This window comes from Tachysurus fulvidraco, chromosome 14 (assembly GCF_022655615.1).
Source record: "Tachysurus fulvidraco isolate hzauxx_2018 chromosome 14, HZAU_PFXX_2.0, whole genome shotgun sequence".
Taxonomy (NCBI): domain Eukaryota; kingdom Metazoa; phylum Chordata; class Actinopteri; order Siluriformes; family Bagridae; genus Tachysurus; species Tachysurus fulvidraco.
In genome coordinates, this window is record NC_062531.1 from 17214608 (window position 1) to 17232981 (window position 18374).

Consider the following 18374-nt stretch of genomic DNA (forward strand, 5'->3'; position numbering starts at 1 on the left):
TGGATGTACTGTGTCTGAATCTCCTGAAAATGTAACAGAACAAAAACATCTATTCATCAATAGGCTGTCTGAAAAATTTCAGAGAAATGTGCTGATTCCTGTGAATGATGGATTTCTCCCCAGAGAAGAGCGAGGACGAGGAGCTGGATATCAAACCGGAGAAGTGCTCAGGAGGCCCTGGAAAAGGGGATGATGGGAAGGATCCAAGGAGACCCAAACGACCACGTACCATCCTCACCACGCAGCAGAGACGGGCGTTCAAGGCCTCGTTTGAGGTGTCCTCAAAACCCTGCCGGAAGGTAAGCCACTGCAATTTAGTGTGAAGTGACAGAAATGCTGTATATATGCCTATAAACATAAGCAATGTCTGACCTTTTTAGTGTTTGACCTTTTTTTTGTTTAATAATTTTTGCAAAATATGCAAAAATATTTTTATGCAATATGTCTTACAAAAGTTAAATATATATAGTGCTGGTGTGCTGACACTTCTAAATTTATTGTGAGAAATATAAAATGTGCATAAAAGAAGTTAGATTTAAATTGAGCTGATTTAAATTGCCTTACATAAAATGTAAGGCAATTTAAGATATGCCATAACTTACTATACAAATAACATACCAAGCAATCCTTTCACAATGACTCCAGTAACCTAGTTCCAAATTGTATACCAGTGTATGTTGCCATTAACCAGATAATTTATCATTTTGATGTGCAAAATGTGGGTGAAACATGTAAGGCTTTTCAAATCATGTTTAGTTTGCTGTGTCAGATCATGTAAAAATGTAAGTATACAGGCCAGAATTATAGGCCTAAGTGTCTATTTGTACTCTTCTACTTTTAGATTAATGCCACATGCATGACTGAACTTGTAATACAGCAACAATAGTGAGTGACATTTGCAACAATCTAGCTGGAGATGTCAATGATTACCTTTTCAAGAAAGTGTTTAGTATGGTCAGTGTTCTAAATTACAATTAAAGTACTGTCTCCGTATATCCATTGCTCTAGAACCAATACTGTTATTTAGAAGTAGAGAAGATTACCTCAGTTTGAAAGTCGATTCGAAATTTCAAGTTGAGGGGCCATTTTCTGTGGATTTTTTTTAAGGCTGCAACTGTCTCTAATGCATCAATAGCATATTAAATCAGAAATCTCTTGGTGGAGAGGGGGACTAAGTAGTGGCTGATCAAATCTTCATACATAATTGTATGAAGAGTACAGAGTACAGGATTCAGCAAAATTTTAATTGGTAGCAGAATAGTTTTGGATCATGCAGTTTTGGTTATGCTTATAAACAACATTTTTTTAAATTAAACAAGTTTTTGTAATTACAGCTATAAGCATTTAAAATGGCGATATTTATGTTTAAATTGTGAACAGACCATGGTTCAGACCAACAATACTAAACCAAAAACAGCCTTCTTTTCATTTGAGGTTTAGTTATTTTGATGTCTTCATATTCAGGTGAGAGAAACCCTGGCTGCTGAAACAGGCCTGAGTGTACGTGTGGTTCAAGTGTGGTTCCAGAACCAAAGAGCCAAGGTGAGCCTTCATTGCATGAACACTCCCCATTCATCACAATGTGTTACATACATGAACCCAGTGAAGTACAGCCTGAGACCAGATAACACCACAATCTGCGCATAATCCTCCAACTAGTGCTAAAGCAAAGCCCTCAACAGGCACTGCCAAAAGGGAGAGCACTAGTGGGGATAGAGACAGCAAATCTCAACCGTAATCTGCCTCAGGCTTAACCTCTCGCTGCATTCCACAAAAAACTCCCTGCAAGGGAAAGAGTGATGCACTCACATCCATCGCATTTTTACGTTAGTGTCTGAAACCCACCTTCTAGCTCTGATGCTATCTTCAAAAGCCTTGGGATAATATAATGTATTCAGATAGACGGCTGTGTAGTTCAAATAGAGGTGAACAACAAGGAGCATCTTTTTTTTTTGAGTTAGAAAAAGATAAAGTTCGGGATGTCCTGAAGTGTCCTGATTTTGCCTTTATCTGTGTTTTTTCAGATGAAGAAGTTGGCCCGAAGACAGCAGCAGCAACAGGAGCAGCAGAACTCTCAAAGGCTAGGCCAAGGTATAGTGTCTCAATATAAACCTCACAGTAAACTTGTGTCTGGATAAAAGCACAGATTTTTACTTATATGAATGTTTTAGGATTGCAACCTCACTAGCTAAGTGTTTGGATGGGCTTCATTGGTGTATGACTGGTCATTTCTCTACCGGTATCTCAGACCAATAGACTCTCATAATATTCTGTATGCTAACATGTTTGGTAATGCTTACTGACTCTCCCTTTTGTGTTACATAATGCAAAATCAGAGGTGTTCAACCTTAAACAGAACAGATGCTGAGCTCTGTCAGCTAAGAATAACACAGGACAAAAATTGTGTAACTAAGGCTATGCAGGAGTGTCTGTGGATATGACGGATTCATTTACCATACAAGCACATTAAATTTGTCTGTATATTGAACCACCCACCCACCTTCTTCCCTCTCAACTGAAAACAACCTCGCATCCCCTTTTTGAGAAACTCACATCTTAAGCTTCTACTTAGTCAAGCTCAGAGGACTATCTAGCTAATCTAGCCAATCAAACTATGGCAAGTTATTTCAGGTCAAAATCCCCTCCACTCCCTTGATTTATTACATATTAAGAAGTTCTAAACCTGTAAAAATGGTGGCATAATGTCTAGTGCCACCGTGTACAGTACAGTTAAACCCCCCTAACACTTGATAATGTCTTCCCTATCAAGTCCAATCATTTCAGCAGTCTGCAGAATAATAGAGAGTCTGATTTTAGTGTTGAATATAACAGTATCACTGTTACTACTGGGCTATCATATTGACATTTCTTAAATGCATTTGCCTAATTACACTTAAGTGCAGAAAGAATAAATCTAGCCACATTTGTCCTGTTGACAAACTTGTTTTTACTATAAAACAAATTATAATTAAGAAATCAGCATAAAGTAAATTTAGATTTAAGATCGCTTGAGAGACAAGATAAGAAGCATGCATTTCTGTTGTACAACATGAGAACAGTACTTTCTCTCTTTACTTTGGGGAAATCCCAAAGCTAATATTGACATTTTACTGCTGAGCAGACCCCCTTGTACCTTCTCGGCTGAAAACTCATAATCCAGAGATCATTGAATCATCTTCAGCTATAAACCAAGAGTAATAATGCTTTTATTTTATAGACCAATGTTAGACTATCCTCATGGTGCATCCAGTTATGAGGCTTTATCACAAACTTGGCTATAAATAAATAAATAAATAAATAAATAAATAAATAAATAAATAAATAAATAAATAAATAAATAAAAGGCCACAGTGCAGGATTGCTGTCATGCACCAGAACTGTGGAGTCATCACATTCTCACAAGTTAATAGTTTTTCCAAACTCTGACAGATATGTCATTCAGCAGTTCTGTGGTGTCCTACAGATTGCTTTACGTGTCTGTCTCATCAGTTGGATCATTCATCTAATTTAGATGGATAGTGATCTCTGTTACTAGTCAATAACCCATGCCTAAATCCAGTAATTCTGATATCCTAGAGACATTGTCGAAAGTGTACTTAAAAAGTAGCTTTGTGGGGGAGCTGACAAGGTCACTTGGGACTGTAAAATGCTTAGTACAACATTCGTAAAACCACTGCATTTGCAGTACAATGTACCCTTAATTAATTTTGAAATGTATCCTTAGAATTTCGTACGTATAACCTGATATGCAGGAACCTTCTAACATCAAATATCCTTGCACCAGAATCAAGAAATGTGTAATGGAACATTGTGGTGATCTTCAGTAATGAATTTCAGACATTCTTGCAAGATTCACCACGCTAAAGAAAATACTAAAACTAAAAGATACAAGACTCCTAGTCCTTAGCTCATGCAGAGACTCATGGAGCATTTAGATTGGATTGGTCTGGGATAATAGGTTTTGTGTATTTTTTGAGCATGTTTTTTTTTTTCTAAGGTATAGCTATAGACAAACAGAAAGAGGTGGTCTCATGGTTTTGATCAATCTAAGACCTTTCTCAGCATATTATAATGTTATGCTTTCAGAGGTGATGTCCAATAGGATGGAGAACATGATGAACTCCTACACACCACTGGCTTCTGCACAACAGCAGATGGTTGCCATGGAAAATGGCTACACTGCTGATGCCTTCCAACAAGGCCTCACCCCACCTCAGATGCCTGGTGACCACATGAACCCATACGGTTAGTAGTACACCATGTGTTTATACACTGATTAGTTCAGCATGGTTCGGCTTTCCACCTCTTGAAAAATGCAACTATACGATGAATGTTTTCTTTAAACTAGGTATTTTTGATGAATGAATAATCTTTCACAAATTAAAATAGCATTACTAGAAATACCATAATAGTATACACACAGGAACAAAAACATTCAAACTCTATTACATGAAATTTACAGAAAATGCCTTTTCAGGCCAGATAATTTTTAACATTTCTAATTAAACAAAGCCAGTATGATCTTGCTCCCTACAATGGGTCTTTTTCCAGTTCCCACAACAATAATCATCTCATCTAAGAGTGTGTGTTTGAGGATAATATGTTCTATTATGCTTTGTGTCCTATTATGATCTGTGGTGAAATTCATAAAGTCAACAATTGTTAATCATGATATGTGACAGTCTAGTCAGTCTTCTTTAAGAAATGTCAACATGTCAATTACTGATCTTGTTTTTTGTACCTGTAGATGAAAGAAAAAAAATCACACATGTTCCTCAAGTATCTTCTGATACAATGTAGAATACATAGTGGATTCTATTTTGATGAGCTTGCCAGGTCCTGCTGTAGGAAAGCATCCCCAAACCATAACACTTATACCTCACAGTTAGTATAAGGTTGTTTTTTATTTTTTATTATTTGCTGAAAGTCAAACATGCCCTCTCTTATGGTGAACAAACAATTAGCCTTTAGACTCATATGTCCAAAGCAAATTATTCCAGAAGTTTTGGGGTTTGTCTTTGTGTTCTTTGGCAAACTTGCTTTCTTTTTCTTAGACAGTAAAGGTTACCTCCTTGCACACTCCGCATGATAATAAGTTGTGCAGTCTCCTTCTGATTGTAGATTCATGCATTTTGACATCAACTGTAGCAAGTGGTTCCGTAATGTAGGATCCGTAATGATATTTGAGGGTTTTTGGAGACTTCTTTAAGCATCATGCAGTCTGCTCTTGGGATGAATTTGCTTCGATGGCCTGACCTGGCCATGTTGGCAATTGTTTTAAATGTTTTTTCCACACAGTGGAATGGCTGATTACAAATTCTTTTGACATCTTTTTATATCCCTTACCATACTCATAAGCATCAACAATCTTCTTTCTAAAGGCTTCAGAGAGCTCTTTGAATCTTACCATGGTGATACCTCTCACTTCAACAATTAAGAGTAAAACAAACTAAATGTCTAAGGTTTATATAAGACAAGCAATGACAATGATACACCTGTAGGCAATTGTACAAATAAATGTGCAGGTGTCCTTACTTTTTCTCACAAGAATTTGGATTTTTTTGGATTACATTTTGCAGATAATTAAAAAATATTTCTTTGTTTAGTTATATTAGTTGAATCTTTCAATATTGTACGAATGAAGATCAAATGGCCACATGTTTAACTATGTTAAAAAAAAAAAGCACAGCATTTTAAAACTAGTGTGCATTTTATGTCAATATGGCCAAGAAAGAAGTTCCTGTAAAACATTTTTGGCCGATGTTCTCGATATTATTAAGTCCATGATGAGTCTTGTTCATGTATGTCTGGTCACAGATAGGCAATGAAGAGGTCCCAGGTGCCTTGTCATCCATTCTCTTTAATGGCAGGGCCCCAATCCCCAGTTTCATCACACTCCAGCTCAGGGTTTATGGCATAACAACAGGAAACAGGCAGCATTGCCAGCTCATTAAAAAACCATAGCCCATCAACCTGTCACTGTCTTGTGTAATGGTGTCATTAAGATTGGAACTGAGTATTAAGCCTAACTGTGCCCACAAGGAAAATGGCAAAAACAGAAGATTAGCACAGAAGCCAGCATAACCTTTTGCATTTGTTTCATTATATTTTGTTTCAACACATATGATTAGTATTTCAATGTTTGTTATGTTACATACATATTGAAATTTAATTGCATGATTACAATTAGTGACATAATTGTGTTCAATAAATTGGCAAAGAATGTCTATTATAATATAGGGAGAAAGAGTAGATAATTAACCATGAAAAGATGAACAGCATAATTTAATCATGCTTTAATTTACGGAACTATTAACCTCTTATCATTTTCCACAGGAAATGACTCCATATTCCATGACATCGACAGCGACACCTCCTTGACCAGCCTTAGTGACTGCTTCATGGCTTCTTCAGAAGCAGGCTCACTGCAGGCACGTGTGGGAAACCCCATTGACCGACTTTACTCCATGCAGAGCTCTTATTTTGCATCATGAATGCCAGCATGGACAGGGACAACCAAATGTGGGTTCACTTACTGCAACCCACTGCTCCCTTTATTACATGCCTCGGAATCAAGAACTCTCAGCAAAGACTTCTACAATGAATAGGCCAAAAAAGGGCCCAGGAAATAAAAATCATAGAACTTGAAAACAAGCGTCCTTGATATTCAGTAGTGAAAAATGCAGCTCAGGAACATCTGGTATTCTGAGGCTGACAGACTTTTTCTAGATATGTTTGTATAATACTTTCACAAAAGTAGCACGATTTGTCAACATCCACCTACAGCAGAAAAGATGTACAGTTAAAAGCCCTGAAGCCACAAACCTCAGTACACCGCATCCTGCCAAGGAAGCTGAAGATCAAGACATAAATCTCACAATGCATGAAGTCATATTCTTAGCGAACATGGCATTGAAAAAGAAAATCTTTAGAAAATAGCTGAAAAAATCTTGTGTTGTTGAGATGTTTAAAATGTGATGTTTGGACTCATATTTTTTGTTATGTTCAGCATTGCATTTTTATCACTTTAATAGGTTTAGCTATGAAAGTGGATTTAGAATATGTAGCTGGAAGAGGAATGTATAGTGTAAGCGTACATGCTTGTGTGTGTGCGTGTGCGCGTGTGTGTGTGTGTGTGTGTGTGTGAGAAAAAAGAGAGAATGTGTGAGCATTTGATGTAGTCACCTCTTTGTATGTGTGTTGTGATTAAGCGTGTTCTAGTTTGAGAGACAGTAAGAGACAGACAGCAAAAGCTCTATATTTGTGTAAATATATGTTTCCCGAACAAATCAGCTGTGCATGTTCAAATGGAGAACATTCTATTTATTTAACTAAACCATGCTCTTGAATTTACTTATGTAACTGAAAAGCTTTATTTCAAAAGGAGAAAACCTCATCAAATAGTTCAAGCATAATAATCACAGCTCATGTGTATATCATTTAAAAATTAAATATACCCCCATCTTCAGCTTAGATGTACATCAGCAAATGTGTGCTATTTATTTGTTACAAGCCCAAAACTGGGGCTTCTCAATCATCCCTGGGGACCCACTGACTTGGTATAAGGATTTCCTAACCTGTTTCAGCTGATTGTTAAGCCCTTCATCAGCTGGATCAGGTGTGTTGGCACAGAGGAAATGCTGGGACACTGTGCAGTTTAGTTGGTTCCCAAAATGGAAGCTGAGAAACCCTGCCCAAAAACTTTGACAAAATGCATTTCCAAATGTGAACACTGCTAAATTACCAAAGTTTGTTGGTACAATGAATAAACTATGTTTCTCCTGACTTTAATTTTTCTTTTACATACTCAATAGTCGGCTCCTAAAGGAAAAGAGATGTTAATGTATGAATAACAATTCTGAGGCTTTGTTTTCTTTCTGAAAGCATAGACTGCAGTTTTGTTTTTGTTTTTTTTTCTTTTTAACTGCTATGAGCTAACATTACATTTCAAGCAAGATATATTCATTAAGCCTTTGTATATGTGGCTAGTTAACTATTAATAATTACTCATAAAAGTAAATTCACAACACGCAATAGGTTTTACTAAAAAGTCCATAGTACATTTTAGTTGAAACAAGTAGAGAAGTAGTATTTGGATTGTATATTAGGTGGTGATTTTGTAGTATACTTCAAGTATATTATTTTTTAAAGGTAGATTTTAATACATTTTATTACAGTACAACATTTTATTGAAGGGTTTTAGTTTAAGATCCAACTACACAGAAGTTTGAGATTAGAAGTTGTGAATAAGATGATTTAAATATTTGAGGCAGTTAGTGACAATTAGTTTTATACAATAATGAAATATAATTGGTGGTTTATAATTTTTAAGAAGTAAAAAATGTTTTTTTCTGTATTGTACTGCAATACAAAAAGTAGTGTTCATTGTCTTTAAAATCTCATCTGAGATTTTACACACATACACACACACACACACACACACACACACACACACACACACACACACACACACACACACACACACACACACACACAATGTTTAGATTTTTTGTTTGTGTTCTTCACACTTACTTTTATTTTCTCATATTTTTTTCACCTTTCTCTCCACTAAATATCTGTAACATTTATTACTTAAACATAGGATGAAATTCACTCCCTGACATTCAAATGTGTCTATTTATATGAATGTTCAATGACAATACTATTGCCCCAAATTATTTAGCAGCTGAAATATAATAGTATGTAGCACAGTGGTGCAGAGGGATTTATCATTGTGTGACAGCTCTATGGTTTATGGTTTGATCCTGAGCTCAGGTTTCAGTTTGTGTGGAGTATTATATGTTCTCTGTGTCCCTGTGGGTTTTCTCTGGGTTCTCGGGTTTCCTCCCAATACCTAAACACATATGTGTATTTACTATATACATATGTATATTACTATGGATTTACTATACTAAATTGCCCAGAGGCAAAAGTGAGAGTCTCAATGAATGGTGTTCTGCAATGGTCTCATGTCTCAGCCAATGTGTGTCTCTGGGTCATTTTGTGTTGCTAAACACAGATGGAAACAATGGATTTATTAGACATGTGACTGGAAGTCATATGGTCAGCAGGCTAAGGCAGTGTAGTTTGCAAATCCTGGAGTTTCAGACTAGTACATGAAACTTGTGTATTTCAAGGTCTTTGCCATCAAACACACAATGTGTAACTACATTAATCCTGTCACTTTTGCTCAATTTTTAATCAAAGACTCTGCAATTTCATGCAGATGAACAAACTAGTAAATTCTAATAATAAACTGGTAAGTACTAAATCAAAGGCATCATTATGAAACCAGTGCTAAATAAAATCAGATCAGATCAATCATTCCTCTGTTTTTTGTAACAGTTTCTATAGTTTAAATTTGTTTAAAATGAGATCCCTAATTTCCAAAAACATGTGGATTGTTTAGTAACCAGTATGATTTCAATGATGCATGCAGACTCTGCTCTGTACTGGCACCAATATGGTAGCATGGACTTCCGTTCTGCTGTCCAAACAGCTGAGCCTCCCGCTGTCTTCAAGGGAAATATTTTTAGTTTTTAGGCTTGAGAATGAGGGTGAATATTAGGAGTAATAGTGGAGCACAATACCGATGTCTAACGATAATAGTCCAAGCTTAAATATAAGGTCTAAAATTGAAATGTTAGATGTTTTCTGTATTGTGTTTACTGTGTTTGTTGGCAGTAACTTGACAGAGAACAGTAGCAGTTGAAAAATTGGCTTAAAATAAATAAATTGACATTATCAAGCATTGTGGCTGTTATACCCAATCAAATCAGCTAATTAATGAATGGACCTATAGTCATGACATTCACTGCTTAGGGCTAATGTTTTGATAATTCTAATTTGCGATAGATTTTTGCTGGTGAAACCCAAACCCAAAGAGTGGTTGAAATAATTCTAAAAACCAAAACCAAAAAGAATTGTTCAAAATCCATCATCATAGTCAAAAACAAAAAGAAGGACAAAGGGGTCTAATAATTTATTATCATTGTTCCAGCAGCATCAATAAAATCTGGTTGATATATCTGGAAGGATATTATATTAGATTAGATTTTGGATATTTATGTACATTTTAATTGGTATCACAGTCACATGAGTTTGATAATGACAATGTATTCATTCTAACCCAAGCATTTTCCACTGCTCCTGGAGCTCTGAGATCAAAATGTAAATTAAACATAGGAGACAGAAATTGTGCCTGAGAGGGGTTGACTTTTTTAATGGATAAATGCTTTTTTTCTAAAAACAAGTAAATAATTTATATATATAAAAATAAATAATAATAAAGGGCTAAATGGCACCCTGATATTGAAAACACCCTTAAATTTTTTTCCTTGATAAATACACCTAACTAAAAAATAAAATAAAAAGTTCAATATATTTAAAAAATTGCAACTTCTTAACTTCTTACACCTAAATTATGAATTAAGTTGAATGTGAAAGTCAGTTTCTTCTTATTAACCTCCAAGTTAAACATAGCAGATATTTTCATTTGCTTTTGATATAATGATTATATTGTCATCAGTGTTGACAAAAATCCTTCAAAGGTGAGAAATATGTTTTATATTGTATTGCTATGCTGCCTAAACCAGATTTTAAGGATCACACTACCTGGAGAAGGAAAGCTGAACTTTGCATGACATAAAAACAAATCCTGACTGATGACAGCATGCTTTGTTGGCCTTTCAAAAAGCAAATAGATTGTACACATTTCATAAGCCCAGAAGGAACCTTCAGAGCATGAAAACGGAAGTGTCTAAATAAAGTACCTTCCCTATTTATTAATTTGTAAGCAACAGTTATGTATTATACTCTTATATATTGTGTATTATACTCTCGCTTATAGAGTATATATATATATATTCTTTCGCTGCTAGAATTCCTACAAATTTAACATGATATTGGTTTGATGGCACACATTTTCACCGTTAATACTATTCCACGAAGATAGGATTTCAGTTATCTATTGCAAAACGCTAATTGGATCTGGGTGTCAGGGTCTGTGAATGCTTGATTAGGGTAGGTAAGGGTAGTCTGAGGTTGGTTCTTAAAAAGTCTGGTGTGACTTGAATTATGCTCAGCACTGTACAAGGCAATTTTTAGTTTTCAACCTAATGTAATTTCTTTGGCTTGCTCAGAGGCTAAGTCATACATGAAGCAATAAAAGATAAGAGTGTTTCCTTTGCTCTCTCATAACCCATAAATAAATCTGGAATTTTTGTATCTCAGATTCCTTTGTATGTACAGGCTTGGGGGTGTGCTCTAGCAGCACTTGCCGTCGGCCCCTTCTGATCATGTGGCAGTATATCTTCAGTCTTATCTTCTCCTCATCTGCCATTGCAGGTGTTAATAGGTGTGGTTGTCTATCCTGTCCATGTCAGAGCAGGCTTTATCCTCTACAGGAACACTTTCATTGTCCCTTACTGACAGGAGAGTCAGCAGTTCAGAGTCAAACCCAGATAGATGAATGGTATTCAGTTGGACTTGCTCACTGTAAAATAACCTTCCTAGTGCACAGTATTGGTGTGATGGTAGATTTTATAGTGAGTTGTGCAGACAATTTTTTTCCATGGTACACAGTAAACAGGAAAAACAACCTATTTGGCTTCAGGGTACAGACGGTTGAAAATGACTGGGGTGTTTGTGTATGTGTGTTTGTGTGGGTATGGGTGTAGATGTGGGTGTCTATGCTGTACTGACTATGCTGTACAGCAACTACTTTTGTACAAAATAATGTAGCTCTACATTACTTCTTAATCTTATTTACTTGCGGGTCGGCTTGTGTAGCATTTCTAAAATTCATTAAGAACATTCCTGACTATCATGTCAGTAAAATTAGATTTTTTTTCTACAGTTGTTAACTCTGTGATGGTTAATGAAAGACATTTTATAATAATCATGTTATAATTACAAGTATAAATATTTATGTGATATGCTTATAGAGTATGAGTAGTGGCTTAGGAGGATATATAGTTCTGAAAACTGTGGCTACAGTATAGCTAATTAAAAAACGAAACCTATAAATCAGCATGTTTAATTACACTAAAAGTAAAAAAGGAGATAATTGCATGTAAAGATTATACTCCAAGACACCACACCTTACATAATCTAAACTAGTTTGCAGGGGAAACAACATTGCTATATGTACTGATCAGCCATAACATTAAAACCACTTGCTTAATATCATGTGGGTTTCACTTGTGCCATCGAAATGGCTCTGACCCATCAAAACATGTACACCACAAGACCACAAAAGGTATGCTGTGGTATCTGGAACCAAGAGATTAGTAGCAGATCCTTTAAATCCTGTAAGATGTGAGGTGGAGTTCCATGGATCAGACTTGTTTGTCCAGCACATCCAACAGATGCTCAGTGGCATTGAGACCTGGGGAATTTGGAGGCCAAGTCAACATCTTAACACTTTGTCATATACTACAAACATTCCTGAATTTTTGCAGTGTAGCAAGATGCATACTATACTGTTGAAAGAGGTACTATTACCAAGGGGTGTACTTTGTCTGCAACAAAGACTCTGCAACAACTTTTCTCTATTTAGGTACATGATACTTTTAGGTAAATGATGTCAAAGTAACATATACATGAATGCTATGACACATAGTGCCGTCTTTTCCCCAGGTATGAGCCACACAATTACAGCCATCTACATGATGTAAAAAATATATATATATATATTCATCAGAAAATTCTGCCTTCTTCCGTTGCATCTTGGACCAGTTCCGATGCTTGCATGTCCATTGTAGGAGCTTTTAGTGGTGAAAAGGGGTCAGCATTCCCAGTCTTCAGCTACATAGCTTTATACATAGCAAGATGTGTAATTATGATTTACTCTATGTTCTCTCATCTTTCTCGCATAGCCAGCATTAACATTTCCAGAAATATTTACTACAGTAGCTTTTCTGTAAGACAAGGCACAGGCTAGCCTTCACTTCCCAGACAAATCATTGAGCCTTGGGTGCATATGACCGTGTCACAACTACCTGATTGTTGTTCCTTGAACCAATTTTGGTAGGTACTAACCACTTCTTACATGGAAAACTCAAAAGACCTGCCTTTCCTCACACTTGCACCTTAGTGAAGTCAACTGACCTGTTGTTATTTTTCCCAGCCATAGAAACTGGTTTTCTCAGTCCACCACACATATGTGATATGCTTATAGAATGTAATGTTTATCTATTAAGCAGGGCTAACAGGGTTGGATTGTATTTACTGCCAAAGCTGATCCTGGTGTTCCTATTTACCTAAGATTGAGTTTTAATTAAATTGGTGCTAGCCATAGGTCAATTTTCTCCCAATATAACACATTGTAGGTACATTTGTAGGTAATCCATGTTGTCATCAATAACAGTGTTTATAGCACCAGGATAAAGTGTCAATAATAAAAGTCTAATTTTTAACTCATAGAATGTATATAAATGAATAATGACCTCTGTCACCAGGTTATTGACTGGTGTGAATCTCCTATAGCCTGGGTGCTTGATGTATAATTAGAGTAGTGGCCTCAGAAGGCAAACATTTCTTCATTAAGACTCCATCAAATATACACACATGAAGACCTTTTGACATTTCATACATTCTCTCTGCGGGTCCTCTGCAACTCTGGCACCTCATCTGAAATTAGCCCTGTGATAATATTTTTGTTAGATTAACTTGTTCCCTCATTTTCCACATGCACTATAGTCTGGCCCCACCCCAATCCAGAGTGGCAGGATCAATTATCTGTGGTGGCCTCTCAGGTGAATTGAAGTTGCTTATATCAAAGTTCATAAATTTGTGCTTGAATACTCCAGAATCATTTTTTAACTTATACAATAAACAAAGAAGGTTGATTTTTTTTTTTACATGAACCCTTTAACATGTTTTTGCTTTAACATGTTTTTATATACTGTACTTTAATTACATAGACAGCCGGACATTTTTCCTGTCTTTCAATTATCTGGAGCAGAGCAAAACCACATATTCCTTAGCCCTATTAAGTCCAAGCTGGAAAAGACAGTCAGGGCTTATCCTCAGTCTGGTATAGTCTATAGCCTGGGTCTAATCTTTTGGGTTCACAGCCAGTCCAAATGAGATCCAAGGCAATTCAGTGCTGTTTTCATCTGCGTGGTTTTATTACTTGTGGTTCACTGTTAGTGGGAGTTTTTAACCAACGTCTGACACTTTTAAGTGAGTTGTTGTTTTATGCTCTCTTTGGCACAATTTATTTCTGTCTATCTGTCTGTCTTTGCTCTCTCTCTCTCTGACTTTGGATTAAGTCAGTATTAGCATTTTGTAAGAAGATGTCTTTATTTTGTCACATATACATTTCAGCACAGTGAAATTCCTTCTTTGCATAACACAGCCAAGGATCAGCCATAAAGCAGTGGAGCCCATGGAACAGTGAGGATTAAAGGCCTTGCTCAACAGTGGCAGATTGGCAGTGCTGGGGCTTGAACCCTGATTCTCCGATCAACAACTCAGTGCCTTAACCACTTCAGCCATCACTGCCCCACAGTGTACACACTGGATTCAGATGATTCTATCTAAGGAAAAGTACACTAGGCCACATTTCAGCACCCTAACCTTGTAATACAGCCTACAGCTAATTTAGCACTTCTCTATTCTCACCTTTCCTACCAACCTATGGTATAGACTTGGAGGCATTATAGCTTTATCGTGAGTGCTAACATACACTTAAGTGTATGACCAGATTAATTTTTAAATTAGTAATGTATATTTGATTGTATATGCTCTATTTGTAATTTATATTGACAAACTGCTTTTTTGTACTGTGCCAAGAAATAAAGTATATTTAATTTACAAAGTAGCATATATAACCACAGTGAAAGGTAATAATTTATTTGAACAAATTAGCTTTAATAAATTTTCTGCAGCTGTTCATGAAGGTTAAAACGAAGTTTCACTACGTTTCATGAGCTTACCTTCAGCTTTTTCAAATATATTAATTCATGTGCTGCCCTTTAAGAAATCCTGTCCTGGAACAAAGCCAGGTATGGAATGATTTCAGCAGTACTGTATCTTCGCTAAGAAAAAGGGAAGTTGTAATTTAGGGCCTGTAACAAGACCATTTGATACGTCATTGCTTTACTTTTTTGATTGCTTTACTTTTTGCTTATTTTGGTAACTCATCAAGTTGTAATATCATCTGTGCAAATTCTCTTAAAATGAAAATCTGAACATCTTAAAATGATCTTAACAGGAAGGTCCTGAAAGACATAATTCTGTCCATTAGCTTAGTATCTGGCAAAAATGAAATACAGCAGATCCTATTGGTCACCTAAAGCAGTATGGATTTGAAAACAAATATCTATTATTTAAAAAGCCTACCTCTTTGTATTGTAAATGGCTTTATTGAATACCACTGTCCTCCATTATCCCTATGTATGTTTATCTTGTAAACCACAAGCTGTAATTAAATGGACCACGTATTATCCTCTTGTATAGCTAAGCATTGGTTTCTCTTGTAATTGTGAGTTCCTGAATCAACTCATGTTCATATTTGCCAAATAAGTCTATGTCAGCTGTTAATGTTTTCCTAATTAAAAAGCCTATTGTAACTTGATACGTATTGGTAAACACTGCCACTGAATGGATGGCTTCATCCTTTTCTCAGGAGAAAGCTAAATGCTAAGGTTTATTTAAATGAAAATAAATTCATAATAATTTTTATTTGCTAGTAATTTATATATAAATATGTCACTGAGTTGTGGCAAACACACAGGTGTTGAGCATGATGTATTATGCAGCCATTATGCTATATTCATGAAAAAGCCACATTTACAGTGTCTGTGATATCATTTTACTATTATTTTATATCAATGCAAAGATTAAACCAGATAGCATTTTACTAGATCACTTCTAGCATGAAAGGCCCTCTAATGGTACTGGGACTGTTTGAAAATACATAGTCTAATGTATATACCTTAAACATTGTAGAACAGAGAGCTTCCAGCCTGCTATATATCACCCTTGATAATCTTGACAGAACCCAGCATAGCCAGTAAATCTCAGGTAGTGCAGGCACAATTGTATTGGTCCACAGTAAATATTTAAGCCAACAGGCAATAACCGCACACCCAAGCTATCAGGGGTCTGGAAACAGTGCAAACTCTGTCATGTACTTTCTATTTATTGCACAGAACTAATACCACCAATAAGTAGTCAATTTTCTTCCATCACATAAAGCCGCTGCTGTCTTGTACTGCCTAACTTGCCTCTCCAAATGCTAGCCTGGTTAGAGGCTTTATTAATGATAAAGTCCTTTCAAAATACAGGATTTTTAGTAATATCTTAGGAATTTTAGAAAGAATATAAGGAATAAGGAATAAGAATTTTCAAATTTTCTTATTTTATTTTGTTTAGAACACAGATTTTTGACAGGATGTTGGAAGATATTTAAATTCTATATGCGGCAGGATAACACACAGGAAATTATGTTTATAAAAGAAAAAGGATTTTAGCGCTTGTTAGGTTTTTCATTTCACTTTATTCATTTCAGCTTCTCATAGCTCTTCTGTTGACATTTTGGCCCCAACACACATTTTCAAACACAAAACAGTGGAATCATTTATTACTGCATAGTGTTAGATGCCTATTCGTTACAGCTGATTTAACTGGGCCTCCAAAGTTGATTGACCAGCCTTTTTTACTGGCTCATTAGTTATGTGACACAAGGCTATAAACTGTTTTCCCAGTGAGAGTGACTCATGTCCAGGCAGACACTAAAAAGGATTAACTCCACACAATCAATGTAAAACAACAAATCTGCCAAAATCCAATCTACGGACTTCTCAATTATTTAAGCCCTTGTGCTTTCTCTATGGACCACTGCTTAGCTTTTCTCTCCCAGCATGGCTATTAAATGCTTGTTTAACAGATCTTGCTAAATGACAACATGGATAGCTTTGGAGATCAGTGCAGCCAGCTGACCTTGGGTGATTGACCTGATAATGACTTGTTTTCATTGGTTAAAAGACAGAGGACTCTAACAATGTCACCTGCTTGACCCAGCCTGACCTCCACTGAAATATTATAGGTTAGGTGTTACCATATGCAAGCATCAGGGGGGTACTGTATAGATTGAATATGTGCACATTACTTTAGTACCTGCTCTACAAATAATGTTCTGTGGGTTGCACACAGAAGTTGAATGTCCTCCTATCTTTACCTTCCTTAATGTTGGGTGCTAGAATGTACCCTTGTAACAATACAGTGTTTAATGATTTAACTGAATCTTGATTCTTTCAATCCCTGACATTTTACTGATGGATCTTCAGACGATTTGTTCACTCACCAGTTCCCACTTCTTCTCACCTTTTGACCACTTGAATTATTAGTTCTAAAACATCTCAAATATACCTTCAACAAATAGTCTATATTCTTGACTATTTTCCAAAGGTTAGAACATCTTTGATTTCTTGGTGTCTCCTCTCAAATGCCAGAGATAATAATTAACTCCCAGGCCAGTTGAGAGAAAAATTTAACTTTTTCCCAAGACTGGTGTTAAGGTTAATTGTAACATTTGCAGAACAACTTATTTCTCTTGATTTGGCTTAACAAAGACAGATTTCGAGATTAACTGGTTTGAGCAAATACAATGTGCTTGGCTCACCTTCTGTGACAGAAAGGTAATGAAGGAAGTAAGAAGCCTTTATGCACAAAATAAACATTAAGTTCAAGCTATTCCATCTTAGTTAGCAGGACGTTTTGTACAGAATTTAATTATAAAACTATGGAAATATGGGAAACATTACTAACAATAAACTATGAGTACCCTGTCAATAGGGCACTATTTTTAATTATTACCTCACCATATATTTTTAATATGTATTGTTTTTGTTTTCAAGACATATTTGTTACCTACGTCTATTACTACTCTCTTACTGAGTTATATTACATAGTATTACTACTGGTAGCTCTTTCTAAACAATTCAATTGACCATTGATTTTATTTCCTGATTACACTTGCTTACAAGGTTTGTGGCAGAAAATTTTATTCCATACTCAACACAACATGTAAAAAAATCACTTCTTTTTTCTAATTGAATGTGAAAAGAAATATGGTATTGAATTGAAATGATAAAAATGATTTATGTTAGCTGGGTGATTCCATGATTCAGATAATTTTTTTTATAAATGGTTATATTCATATACAATTGAGCTTTATATCTATTTTAAATCCTTTTTGTAAAAAAATCCTTTTTTTTAATTATAATTTATTTATTATTAGAGCAATATGACATGATTATTTACCTTAGTATTAACAACCTTACCACCCAGACATAAGTGATGTCTAGTTTTCTTGCCTCAGTTCACAATGGGTATGGAACTTCTCTACTTACTGTTTTGTACTA

General features: G+C 35.6%; 1 protein-coding gene across 3 annotated transcripts in view; it reads left to right on the plus strand.

Moving 5' to 3' along the window:
- lmx1bb (LIM homeobox transcription factor 1, beta b) overlaps positions 1–7785 on the plus strand; it is a 52643-nt gene extending 44858 nt beyond the window's left edge. For all 3 annotated transcript variants that reach the window (XM_027171041.2, XM_027171039.2, XM_027171040.2), the window contains 5 exons: positions 124–299; positions 1465–1542; positions 2025–2091; positions 4087–4245; positions 6337–7785. In XM_027171041.2, coding sequence (XP_027026842.1) covers positions 124–299; positions 1465–1542; positions 2025–2091; positions 4087–4245; positions 6337–6494 — 638 coding nt within the window. In that variant the 3' untranslated portion in view covers positions 6495–7785. The remainder of the gene's footprint in view (positions 1–123; positions 300–1464; positions 1543–2024; positions 2092–4086; positions 4246–6336) is intronic.
- The last annotated feature ends 10589 nt before the right edge of the window (positions 7786–18374 follow it).